Source organism: Chiroxiphia lanceolata, chromosome 22 (genome assembly GCF_009829145.1).
Source record: "Chiroxiphia lanceolata isolate bChiLan1 chromosome 22, bChiLan1.pri, whole genome shotgun sequence".
Taxonomy (NCBI): Eukaryota; Metazoa; Chordata; class Aves; order Passeriformes; family Pipridae; genus Chiroxiphia; species Chiroxiphia lanceolata.
This window is the reverse complement of record NC_045658.1, coordinates 7,149,805-7,161,815: the sequence shown is the minus strand read 5'-3', so window position 1 is coordinate 7,161,815 and position 12,011 is coordinate 7,149,805. Positions and strand designations below refer to the sequence as shown.

At 59.8% G+C, this 12,011-nt stretch overlaps 1 protein-coding gene across 2 annotated transcripts; it reads right to left on the bottom strand.

Moving 5' to 3' along the window:
• Positions 1–196: 196 nt before the first annotated feature.
• On the bottom strand, positions 197–11,232 carry ARHGEF16 (Rho guanine nucleotide exchange factor 16). Of its 2 annotated transcripts, none has more exons than XM_032708818.1 (15): positions 11,203–11,232; positions 9,101–9,680; positions 8,441–8,492; positions 7,845–8,014; positions 6,953–7,009; positions 6,245–6,405; positions 5,615–5,767; positions 5,101–5,230; positions 4,354–4,428; positions 3,365–3,457; positions 2,841–2,995; positions 2,324–2,503; positions 2,148–2,221; positions 1,629–1,730; positions 197–1,211 (listed from the first exon to the last, which is right to left on the bottom strand). In XM_032708818.1, the coding sequence occupies exons 2-15, from the start codon at positions 9,653–9,655 to the stop codon at positions 1,072–1,074; spliced, it is 2,097 nt and encodes a 698-aa protein (XP_032564709.1). In that variant the 5' UTR covers positions 9,656–9,680; positions 11,203–11,232; the 3' UTR covers positions 197–1,071. The 2 variants fall into 2 exon arrangements, with proteins under 2 accessions (XP_032564709.1, XP_032564710.1); XM_032708819.1 differs by lacking the exon at positions 11,203–11,232 and adding an exon at positions 10,183–10,348.
• Positions 11,233–12,011: the final 779 nt, after the last annotated feature.

The window sequence follows — 12,011 nt, the reverse complement described above, 5'->3', positions numbered from 1 at the left end:
CAGGTGACAGCAGACTGTTAGTCAGGGGCTCTGGAGGGTGTTTCCTGAGATGCACATATGTATTTGAGAACATGCAGAGGCCACAGTGATGCCACCAGCAGAATGAAGCTTCTTTTTAGGGCTCATATCTGGCTCCTTGGAAGTGACACAGAGCTGTGCTCAGGGACACCAGTCCCCACTAACAGGGAACACACCGTTCAGTGGGATCCAGGAATTTATTGTTACCCCAATTAATCCTTTAACAGTTTGATCAGAATAGACATTACATCAATGCTGCCCAAAGCTGGCAGTGTGTGGGGCCGTCTCACCCCAAAATCGTAGCTGCCATGTCCCCTGCACGGGGTGAGAGGGGCTGAGCACGGCCGAGCCCCTGCCAGAGCCCCCTCCTCGCCTTGGGAGGAGGGAAAGGCAGGTGGGAGCTGCAGCATTGCTCCTTGTCAGGCCCCTGCTTCCCCCTCTGGCTGGAGCATCCCATTCCTGGCCCCAGAGCTGACTCCATGGGAACAACTCTGGCATCCAGCAGTTTAGCATCACCTCACCTGTGGAGGTCACGGCTGTGCCCAAAGGGACCAAGAATTATAGGGGGGGAAGAAAAAAAATAAAATAGCAGCAGGAGGGAAAACTGGGTCAAGGAATAAGCTGGGCATAGATTTAAGTTGTAAAAATTCCTGGTTCGGGTGTGCTGTCCCCCGACCCAGCTCTCCCCACGCCGGCTGTGCAGCTGCTGTCAGCAGGCACTGGTCCAGGTGACAGCAGGGACGGGGATGGCAGCGCAGGCACCTCACACAGTCCAGAACAGCCACAGCCTTTCCAGCCTGAGCCAACTCCTCAGCTGCTCCCGGAGCCTGTTCCGGGTCACCAGTGCCAGCGGTGCCGGGAGCGCTCGGGCGCCGGGTCCCCCGTGAAGGAGCCGCTGTCACGGCCGGGACAGAGACCAGTCCTGGGTGATCAGATCTGCCCCCGAGACACACACAGTTCCAGGCAAAAGGCTCTCTGCTCCCTTCTCGGGCTCAGTGTGCAGAGGTTTGGAGGTCCCTGAGCAGCCCCCAGAGGGTCTCTCTGGCTCTCAGCCTACACGTCGGTCTCGATGCGCAGCCGCTCCATCCGGCGCACGTTGCCCTCCACGGCCGAGCGGCTCGTGATCCGCCGGGCACAGCTCTGGGGGAACCAGCCCCGCTCCCCGTCCCGGAGCCGCTCGCCCCAGCACCACCCTGGGAGGAGAACAGAGCAGGTGACAGCGATGAGGAAGAACCAAGGCACATGGAATGGGGCCGCACCACCCCCTTCCCACAGAGCTGCCAGCTACAGGCATCCGGGGAAAGCTTGGCTGGGGAGGAGGTTTCTGATTCACTGCCTGTTCTGGGGTATGTTTCTCTGACTTCTGAGGTCTCTTCCAGCCACAGCCTGCACACAGGAGTCACCCCTAACGAATGCAGTAGCTGCCCATGGCAGTGCCACCTCTGTCAGCCCCTGGAGCCCACTGTCACCTGCTGGGACACAGCACCAACTTCCTAAAAACTTCTGCAATTGTTGCAGTCCCAGTTCACGGGGATCACTGGAGGTTCCCCCCGCCCAGCTCTGCCAAGGTCAGCCTGTCCTGGCTGCAGCTCTGCACTCCCAACACTCACCGTCCTCTCCCCCCAGCACCAGGACCACATCTGCCTGCTGCAGGGAGAGCTCATCTGCCTCCTTGGCCAGGTAGGCACGGGTGATCTCCACCTGGCTCAGCTCTGTGGAGGACAGGGGACAGCAGGGACCAGTGAGAAGGCATGGCCAGGAGCCACAGCCTGGCACGTGTGGCCAGCCCCCTGCTTGGCTGTGACCCCCCGGCTGCCCACCCCAGCACAGCACACTCCCTTCCTCTCCCTGCCCCTTGTCCCTCCCAGCTTGTCAGATCTCCTCTTACAACAGCTGAAGGCATTCCCGGAATTCCACTGTGCCTCCCAGGAAATGTATTTAAGGTTAATTGTGGCTGACAGCTTAATGTGAGGCAACTCCTGAGGAACAAGGCATTGTACCAGAGTTCTCCTCTCCATCAGCACATGTCCTCAGCTCCTTTTCCAGCAGGAGTGGAGAATGAGGCACAAACCTGTGCCTGCAAGGCTCCAGTGTAACAGGTAATCCTGGCAGAGCCAGGTAGGTGGTACCTCCTTTGGGAGTGGTGTCAGGCTTCTCCTTCTCTCGGTGCATGAGCGCTGCAATCCACCGGGCCCGGTCACTCCTACCGGAGGGAAAGCCCATATCAGAGAAAGCCTTAGGGACAGCATCCCTGCTGCCAGCAGCAGCTGGGACATTCCCAGCAGGATGAAGGCTTTCCACTCACAGTTTCTCTGCTGACAGCACGATCTCCTCCCGCCGGCCCTCGCTGTCCTTCTCCAGCACCACCCGGAGCAGGTGCCCGCCGGCCTTCCCGGGAGCAGGGGACGGTGGATCCGCGCTCTCCACCTTCTCCACGGTGACCTGGTCCAGCGTGGCGTAGTTCATCACCGTGTAGTTCTCCTCGCTGTGGCACAGACGGGATCAGCACTGGAGCCATGCGGGGTCCAAGCTCCCTCCCGGCTCCCAGCCCGGTGGACGAGGCTCAGCGGCACTGCTGGAGCAGCTGCCACAGCCGGGACATGAGCTGATGCCCAGGGTGGGACACGGCTCCGGGCACTTGCACAGAGGCAAAGCCAAGGGCAGCAGGACCGGGCACTTCCCATCTGGCTGACAAGGGACGCCTCAAAAAGGTCAAACCTGGGAAATCTCGCGCATCTCTCGGGTGTGTGCTGCTCCGGAAACGGAGATTTAATCCCCTAGCTGTTTTCCAGGGAAAGGAAGGGCCCTCCTCCCAGCCTTACCTCTTCTTCTTGGTGATGATCAGGACGTCGTTGAACAGGAAGAGGTAGCAGAGCCGGCCGGCGCCGCGGCGGAAGATTCCCGCCTCCTCCGAGAGCAGCAGGTGCAGCTCCCCCCGCTTCCGCAGCCAGCGGGACACGGAGATCAGCGGGAAGGGCTGAAACAGGGCCAGGAGAAGGCTGACTTACTGCCCTTGTCACCAGCAGCTGGCAAAATCAAGCCAAGAACTGAACCTGCAGTGGCCCTGGGGTCACTTGGGATGGACACACCACATGTTTTTAAGCACCTTTTCCAAAGGACTTCCCAGGAGCCACCCGGGAAGTGGAGCAGCCATGGAGCCTGCTCCAGCACAGCTCCTGAGCTGCAGCAGCAGGTGACAATGTCATGGCTTTTCTACAGCCCTGTAGAGGGCTGCCTGCATCTGACAGTCCAGTCAAGGCTTCCAGAAGGATTCCCAGGACAGGCCTGACCTGCCTGAACAGCACACCCCAAAAAACTTCCCGCCACCACTTCCACAAGAGCTCACCTTCTTCTTCCCAAATTCCAGCTGTTTCTGCAGGGTGTACATCTGCTCTGTCCTCTCCATAGCCCGAGCTCCCTCGTTGCAGCTCTTGACCAGCTGGGAAGAGAAAAACATCACAAGGGAAGTGGAGAAAGGTTGGATGCTGAGCCCATCCATCTGCTGCATCAGTCCCGACAAGGGTCACAGGCTGCCCCCCTTCCTTGAGCAGGAGAGACAGCCAAATCCTGGCACAAGCTTCAAGCCAGGTTTGGGAAAAGGCAGTGGGATGCTCTCCAGGAGAGAGAGATGCCACACGTACTCTGCCTGGAGAAGGACTAAAATGAACCTGCACCAAAATAAAGCTTCACCAAGGAGCAACATGAAGAGCAAGAATCAATCATCTGAGGAGAGGAGGTAAAGGCAGGAGGCGGGACAACCAGACAGAGGGGAGGACACCGCTCAGATGAGTGAGTGGGACAGACCAGGAGCAGCAGGAGCACACTGCCAAGGGCTGGTCTTCTGGGGGACAAAAGTGGCACACTGGTGGCCACAATCTCTGTGGCCCATTGCCCTCTGTGCCTGACCACCGGATGGGAAAGCAGAGGGAGGTAAGATCCAGGAGCACAGACAGCACATGGCTCACAACTGCCACTGCTCCTGCGCTCCACACTTGGCTCTGCTTCACTCACTGCCCTCGGTGAGCAGGGGTCGGTCTGCTGGCACCTCAAGGGATCTTCCAAGAGGAGGAGATTCACTGAGATGATTACACCAAAGAGAAGGACAAAAGTGGGCCAAAGAGAAAAGAATAAAAGAGGACAAGGAAGAGGAAAAAGCAAGATCAGGTGAAAAAGGTGAGAAGGGAGAAGAGGTGTCCATTCAGCAGCTGTTTGGAGCAGAGGAGTCTCAAGTGAACCGATGCTGGGAGGAGACTGAGAGGCTGGAATGTCAGGGTTGGAGCAGCACACAGGAAGGCTGTGCTGGCAGGAGGACAGGTGGAGATGTGGCAGCCTCACCTTGCTGATGGCCTTCAGAGCCCGGGTGGCAGCTCCGTACGCTGCAGTGTGTGCGTTTGTTTGCTGACGGACCGTCTGGAATTCCAAGACAAGGCGCTTTAGTGACATTGCCCCCCAGGGAATGGCACACCAGCCACTTCCCTGGGATTTCAGGGTCTGACACGGGCTCGAGCCGTTCCTGACGGTCGGCCTGGCAGCGGGACAGGCACGTGGCCAGAGCGAGGTTTAACAGTGCTGGGAGCTGTGACCCTGGTTCCTGCTGGGGCTTTCATGCCTGGTAAGTGCCTGACTGGCACCCCAGCAGCCCCCTGGCCCTCACCCCTGCAGCCACCACAGACTGGGAGCAGTTACTGGATATCCCATTCCAACAGCTTTGCCATTTAAAGCAGATTTCCATGAAGAATGCAAGACCTGCTTTCCCTTCCAGGGCTGCCTGACCACTCAACAAACAGGACACTTGTGCCACCCCACCCTGGAACCCAGATGTGGCACAAAGAACTGCAGGTTACTCAGGTGGGTGGCACCAAGACATGAAGTGTTATTCTCAGAGCTTTAGGCTGCACATCTGACACCCCTGAGAAAGAGATCACTCTGGATCTAAATCTGAATACAGGCTCAGCATCCTGGCCTCAGCTCCCAAAGGGATGGAAGTCCAAGCAGAGGCCGTCCTGGGCTCCACAAACCAAAGAAGGGAGTAACAGTGACCTCTTCAGAGGAACCAAGCAACGCCACCATGTGACTACTTACATCTAAGAGCAGAGGAAGCCGTGTTACCCTCTGCATAGGGAGAATGAGAAATGAGATCATTGGCAGGCCTCCACACTCTGGTTTCCTTTCAATTTGTTTCAAGGTCTCTTTAAATAAGGGGTTTGTGGTTCTGGAACAGGACAAGAAAGCTCCATTAACTCTCTTCTTCCATAATCAAGATTTTCCAGCAGCTCTCTATGCAGAGTGGCCACGGCACTGCCTCTGGTGCTTGCTGTCACTCTGCTGGGCTCAGAGCACCCAGCTGGGTGGAAGAGGGACCAATTCCTCAATGGGTGGTGGAAAAGCACCCAAAGATAAATGGTGAGTCCACCGAAAGCTGGTAAAGCCACAGATGTACCAACTGTGGACTCAGACTTGACCTGTAGCACCAGCAGGGTCTGAACAGTCTCCACACGTGTCCCTAATGCACCACACGGGTTATCGACCTTTGCAGTCCCTGAAGCCCAGAGCCCCTGGGAGGCAATTCCTTGGCCAGCCCAAGCCCTGTACTCACAGCAGCTTATCCAGTGTCCTCTGCTGATAGACTTCATTGGAGCAGTAACTGATGTAGGGGTTGAAGTGGTTCGAGGCGTGTTCTTCCACTATGTCACTGATGTCAGGGATCAGGAGGTTTTCCTGGTGGCGCTTCTCTAAGTCTTCAAAGAAGCTGAGGAGAGAATTTAAACAACCTCACTACATGACTCCTTAGGGCCAGACAAACTGGGTGTTCCCCCTGCAGCTTTTGCCCAGTTTTCCCAGTGGAGATGGGGCCCTGATCCCTTCTGGCAGGTCAGCTCCAGCAGCTGAGACACCCACACCTTCCCCAGACACAGGCACTTCCTCTGTTCCCACACAGGGTCCCTCCTCCACTTCAGCTCTCCGTGACGATTGGTTTCTGCCCCACTGGGAAGCTGCAAGGCCTCAACACCCCCGCAGCCATTCCCAGGGCTGCTGCATCCTCCTCCTGCTGCTCTGCCACACGGACACAGCTCTCCCAGCCCTCACTCCCAAAGTGTTTGCTCCCCAGTTCCCAGGGAGCACCTTCAACAGCGCAGGGGATGGTTGTTTTTACATGACAAATAAAGGGAGCTCAGAGATCCCCCCAGGCCTGCCTGGTCTCAGCCCCTGCCGTGCCCCCACTTGCCTCGTGCTGACCGTCAGGATGTCCCCGATGTTGGAGAAGAGGTGGTGATGCTCCGTCTGCGTCATCGTCTCCTTCAGCTCCTCCGAGCGCATGAAGTGGCCCACCAGGACACTCAGGCTGTGCATGTAGGAGTACTCAGAAGTGATGATCTCAAACATTGCCTGGACAGGGCAGGGCAGGGAAGATGCAAGGGCACAAACTGACTGAGCAAAGCAGGGAATTAAAACCTGCTAAATCTTATTTACGTTCAGTTGGCACAAAGCCACTGGAAATGACTTGGCTCCAACAGTTCGGTGTGTTCCTTGTGTCACCTCATGCATGGCCTGGCCAACACCAATAACCTCAGCGTGTTTTAGGATGATACTCAAGTCATTGATAAGCCACAGCTTATTACACTGACAAAATTAACAATTAATAATAAAAATTAATAAAAAAATTAACAATGACTTAAGATGTTTTCCCTTCCAGTGGCTGTTTTCCCTTCCAGTAGCTATTTCCCATCAGCATCCTCTGGAGCTGCCTGTTTCCCCAGCAAGCCCTTCCAGCACTACCCAGTCCCAGAGTAGCTGGAAGCAGCAGCAGCACCACGAACGGAGCTGAACTCGAGCTGAGCCCAGCCCTGCTCAGAGCTGACCCCTGACACAGGCACAGTCCCACAGCCTGTGGTGTCTACGCTGCACTGCCGAACACTTCCCAGGCTCCTCTCACCTCCTGCCTCTTGCGCTCCTCGGGGCATATCCTCTGCAGGATGCCTGCTTCCAGAACCTGCGGGAGAGAGGCTGGGATGAGCAGGAATGATGGTCCTTGCACGCCCTCTAGTGTGGTCCGGGGCTCTGCCAGCCACTCCATTGCACAACCGCCCAGCACACCATCACATACCCCCCCACACCATCACACACCATCACATACCCCCACACACCATCACATACCCCCCCACACCATCACACACCATCACATACCCCCCCACACCATCACACACCATCACATACCCCCACACACCATCACACACCATCACACACCATCACATACCCCCCCACACCATCACACACCATCACATACCCCCCCACACCATCACACACCATCACACACCATCACATACCCCCCCACACCATCACACACCATCACACACCATCACATACCCCCCCACACCATCACACACCATCACACACCATCACATACCCCCCCACACCATCACACACCATCACATACCCCCATACACCATCACACACCATCACATACCCCCCCACACCATCATATACCCTCCCACACCATCACACACCATCACATACCCCCACACACCATCACACACCATCACATACCCCCCACACCATCACATACCCCCCCACACCATCACACACCATCACATACCCCCCCACACCCCCCCACACCATCACATACCCCCCCACACCATCACACACCATCACATACCCCTATACACCATCTCACACCACCAGCACTGCCCACCATCACCTATGCAGAACATGCATGTCCCAGCCAGGGCTGGACAGCCCAGAACATCCCACTGCAAAGACTAAAGCTGTGGAATTATGCCCCCACAGCTTTCAGCCCCTCTGGGCTGGGGCTGGGCTGCTGCCCCTACCTCTGGGAGCTGGCTCCAGGTCACCTGCGCCGGGCGGTAGCTCTGCACCACGATAGCAGCACCCAGAGGGGATGGCTCCTCTGGGATGGATTCCTCCCGCAAATCCTCGTCTGACTCATGGCTGACAGAGTTCAGCCCTCTCTCACGGATCTCCTGATACAGCCGGGGCTCTGCAGAGCAAGAGGCACGAGGTCAGTGCAGCCTCTCCCAGCCACGGCCCACGGCTTCCCTTCGGCCACGGCCGCCTCGCCCCGCCAGCCACGAGCCCGGGCTGGCACCTCCCTGCCGAGGTTGGACTTTGCACAGCACTGATTACCCAGCAGCTCCCACTCCCAGTAGCCTCCTGCAGCCAGGGCACCGCATGCAGCTCTCCCATTTTCCCTGGGACTGAGCTGGGAGCGGTCCAGCTGCAAGCACGGCAGCAACCAGAGTGTCATCCACCCCAGGAGCGGGAAAGCAGGGTGGCAATGCTCCACAAAAGCCATGGCCCCAGGCCAGGGACAAGCAGCAGCACACATGGGAAAGGGTCTTGCAGGGATTTGCTTCGCTGAGCAGGGCCCAGAGCCCCACGAGCAGAGGGGACCCGCAGCACTCACGGTCCTTGAACGAGCCACCGCGCTTCTGCACCCGCTTCCGCCCAAGGGTTCTCTGCAAGGGGAACAGGAGAACACGCTGTGGTTACTGCAACTTCTCTGTCCCTGGGAAAACTCCTTCAGGAACGGGGGCAGTTACCTGTGCCAGTCAGCCCACACCACCCTGTTCTTTCAGCCTGGTTTTTGTCTGAGGTCTGTTTGCCTTCCCCAGGTGACTCAGCCTTCACCTCGCATTATCAGGGTCACACTCTGCAGTTACACCGCTGCCTGTCACATCTCCCTCGCACCTGGACTTTGCCTGCTCTGGAGTCTCCCTTTCCCCAGACCTGCTTCACCCATGTTTGTGTACAACTAGAGCTGCTCACCTGAGCCCCACCCTGCAAACATCCCACAGCCGCCTGCCAAGTGGCCCCGGAGCAGCCAGCTCCACTCCTCATGAGAGCCATGGCAGCTATTCCCAGCTCTCCAGGGACCTGCAGCACCTGCTGGTGACATGGAGCTTCCCAAGGCAGCAGTCACGTCACCAGGCTCAGCAGGGCCTGCCAGCTCCATGACCGACCAGAGCTGTGGGAGAAAGTCCCGGCAGATCCCCTGGCAGCACCAGGAAAGCGGGACCCCATCTCTGCCCGACAGCAATGGGGTGACAGTGGGTGCCAAACCCACCTTGTTCCTGCCGGGGCTGCGGTCGGGCAGGGCACTACCCTCCTCTGACAGGGGCTTCAGCGAGGGGACGGCCTTGGCCGGCTCCGGCTCGGCGCCCAGGCCCTTCATGGCCGCGCGGTAGGACATGTTCCTCAGGTTGCGCTTGAGGGCCCCTCCACCATCCTCCTCATCCTCCGCCTCCAGGGAGACGATGGGGACGACTGCCCGCTTCGGGTCGGGGCTCAGGGGCTCCCGGCTCGCCCCAGACGCCGCGAAGCTCTGGTGCCGGGAGGGGCTGTTCTTGGGCTTGGAGGAGACAGCCAAGCTCTTGGGGATGAGCTGCTGGGTTCCCACCTTCAGCGCGGCCGGGCTGTCCGTGCTCAGGATGATGCGGCGGGGATCGGCCGAGGGGGGAGAGCCCAGCACCGAGAGCGGGGCGGCGTCGGGCGCCCTGGTGGAGCTGTGCCTCCCGGGGGGAATGGCCAGGCTGGGGGGCTCCGGCCGCACGGGGTGGCATCGGTACTCCAGGAGTAAGGTCTTGTCATCCACAGAGCTGCCAGGGGGGCTCCGGGACATGGCGGCGGCCCAGGGAACCAGAGAGCTGAGGAAGACAGACAGACAGACAGACAGCTGAACACCTCCCATGAGGCAGTGGGAATTTACGCTGAGCCACGGGGAACCTCAGGACAGCACAGGACTCAGCCTGCGCCTTCCCTGAGTGCTCCGCAGGCAGAGCCTGTACAGGCACACTTGTGGTGCTCTCTCTGCCCATGCACCTCTCAGGGCCACCCAGGTGCCAGGCCCAGGCTGGCACTCCTGCAGAGGGAGCAGGATGTGGCTGGGCTGTGGGAGCAGCCAGGTCATGCCGCAGGCACCGGGCAGGCTCAGACCTGAGCGAGCAGCCGGGCAGGCCTGGAGCCCCGCCGAGCCCCACTGCTGCTGCTGCCACACCTCCGTGTCCCCTTAATCCCCTTCGGGAATGGGGTGCCTCCAGCCACCATGGCCAGCCCTCCCCTTCCTGAATTCCACCTCCCCCAGGCTGATGTGCTGTGAAATCCCCTGCGGTGCCTCCCTGTGACCCCCGGGCTCCTCCAGGCTCGTACCTGCCCCACGCTGCTCCCAGGAGCGGCTCCACACCGCCCACAGAAACACCTGCCTGGCTGCCCCAAGCTCCTCGGCCAGGGCTAAGCTTACTCACCCTCTCCTGTGCCACCCCACGCACTGTGCACCTACGGGACCGTGTACCTATGGAACTGTGCACCCACGGAACACTCAGCGCATTTTACACTCATCCTGTTGCATAATTTCAGGAGAAACGATGGTTTAATTGCCCTCAGCTGACCCCATTGTGTGCCATCTCCGAGCTGTCCCTTTTCAAAGGCCACAGATCAGGAAACAAACCAAGACTGGACCGTGCATTTCCCTGCATCAATGACTGGCAGAAGGACAACACGGACCCATTAACAACAGCTCATTTGATGGAGATGCTGCTCATTCCCCCCGTCCTCGCATGCAGGACACAGGCCTCTTGGCCAGAGGTCTGCCAAGTGTCCTGGGATGAGGCAAGCACCACATTCTGCTCTTAACCCCATCCTGTCTGAGGATGAAGCTTATAAACAGGCCCGATTCCAGAGGCTCTGGGCGCTGCTGCATCCACAGCTCTCGGTGCTGGGGTGGAGGGTCGGTGGCCACGCAGGGCATCGACCCCGCCATGACCCTGCCCACGGCGGCACATGGGCACCGGCTGCCGAGGCCCCAGCCCCGTAACTCGGTGCTTCCATCCCCGCGTGCCCCGTGCTGGGGTGCAGCGGGCAGGGCTCCCCGTGGGCCGGGAGCACGGCGGGACACAGCCCCGGGATGCGCCCAAACCTCCCGGCACCGCAGGACTCCGAGCCCCGCGCCCTGCAGCCGGGAGGGAGCCCTGGGAGGACGATTCCCGGCTGCCCGCGGGAGGTGCGGGGCGGGCGGGGAGCGCCGGTGCCGGTCCCGGAAGGCGCCCGACAGCCGCTCCCCGGGGCCGCCGCCCGCCCGGACCCCGGAGCCCCGGTCCCGGTCCCGGTCTCTCCCCGCGGTCCCCAATCCCGCCGCAGCGCCCCGGCCCGACCCCCCGGCCCCGCACCTACCCGCACCCCTCGGAGCCAGCGCGGCGGCGGCGGGACGGGACGGGACGGGGGCGGGAGAGGGGAGGGACCGGGGAGGGACCGGGCAAGGGCCGGGGAGGGATCGGGGCGGGACCGGGGAAGGGCTGGGGAGGGGCTGGGGAGGGACAGGGCCGGCCCCCGGAGGCACCGGGAATGGCGAGGGGTCGCTCAGAGCCCGCAGCCGGTGCCCCGCACGTCCCGGCTCCGAGGAGCGCTCTGCTCCCTTCCGCGCCCTATCCCGGGTCCGTCCCTGCTTCCTGGGAGTGAAAAACTCATTAGCTTCACTGTATTTTGCTACTTCGTGACTGGTCTTAAGCAGGTGTTTGCACGGAGCGTCGCTCCCAGCCCCTGGACTCTCAGCATTCCCCATCCCCTAAGGCCGCCTCTCCAAGGTCACTGCAGGTGATGGGATTATTCGATGTCGTTCTCCCATCACGTTAGCGGGCGACAAACGACTGTGACCCGGCTGTCCTCGGGGTCTGACCAACACACACTCGGTGTTTCAGCAGCCTGGGGACTGGTCCTTACTAAAGGCACGTCTGATCTTCGCTTTAGCTGAGTCTTCATTGTTCAAAGGTAACCCCAGGCTGTCCCTCCAGATGCACAAAACATCGTTTTTGGATGCTTTCGGATGCTGCAGCTCCTGGGAAAGAGGATCTGAGGGTCAAGCTGCTGACAGCTGCCCGGTAACCCAGCTGCCCAGTCAGGCCAGGCTCAACAGTGCTCTCTGTCTGTACTGGGAACAGGCTTTTCCTTGACCTTCTCTTTTGCCCCCCTGCTCTGTCCCCCCC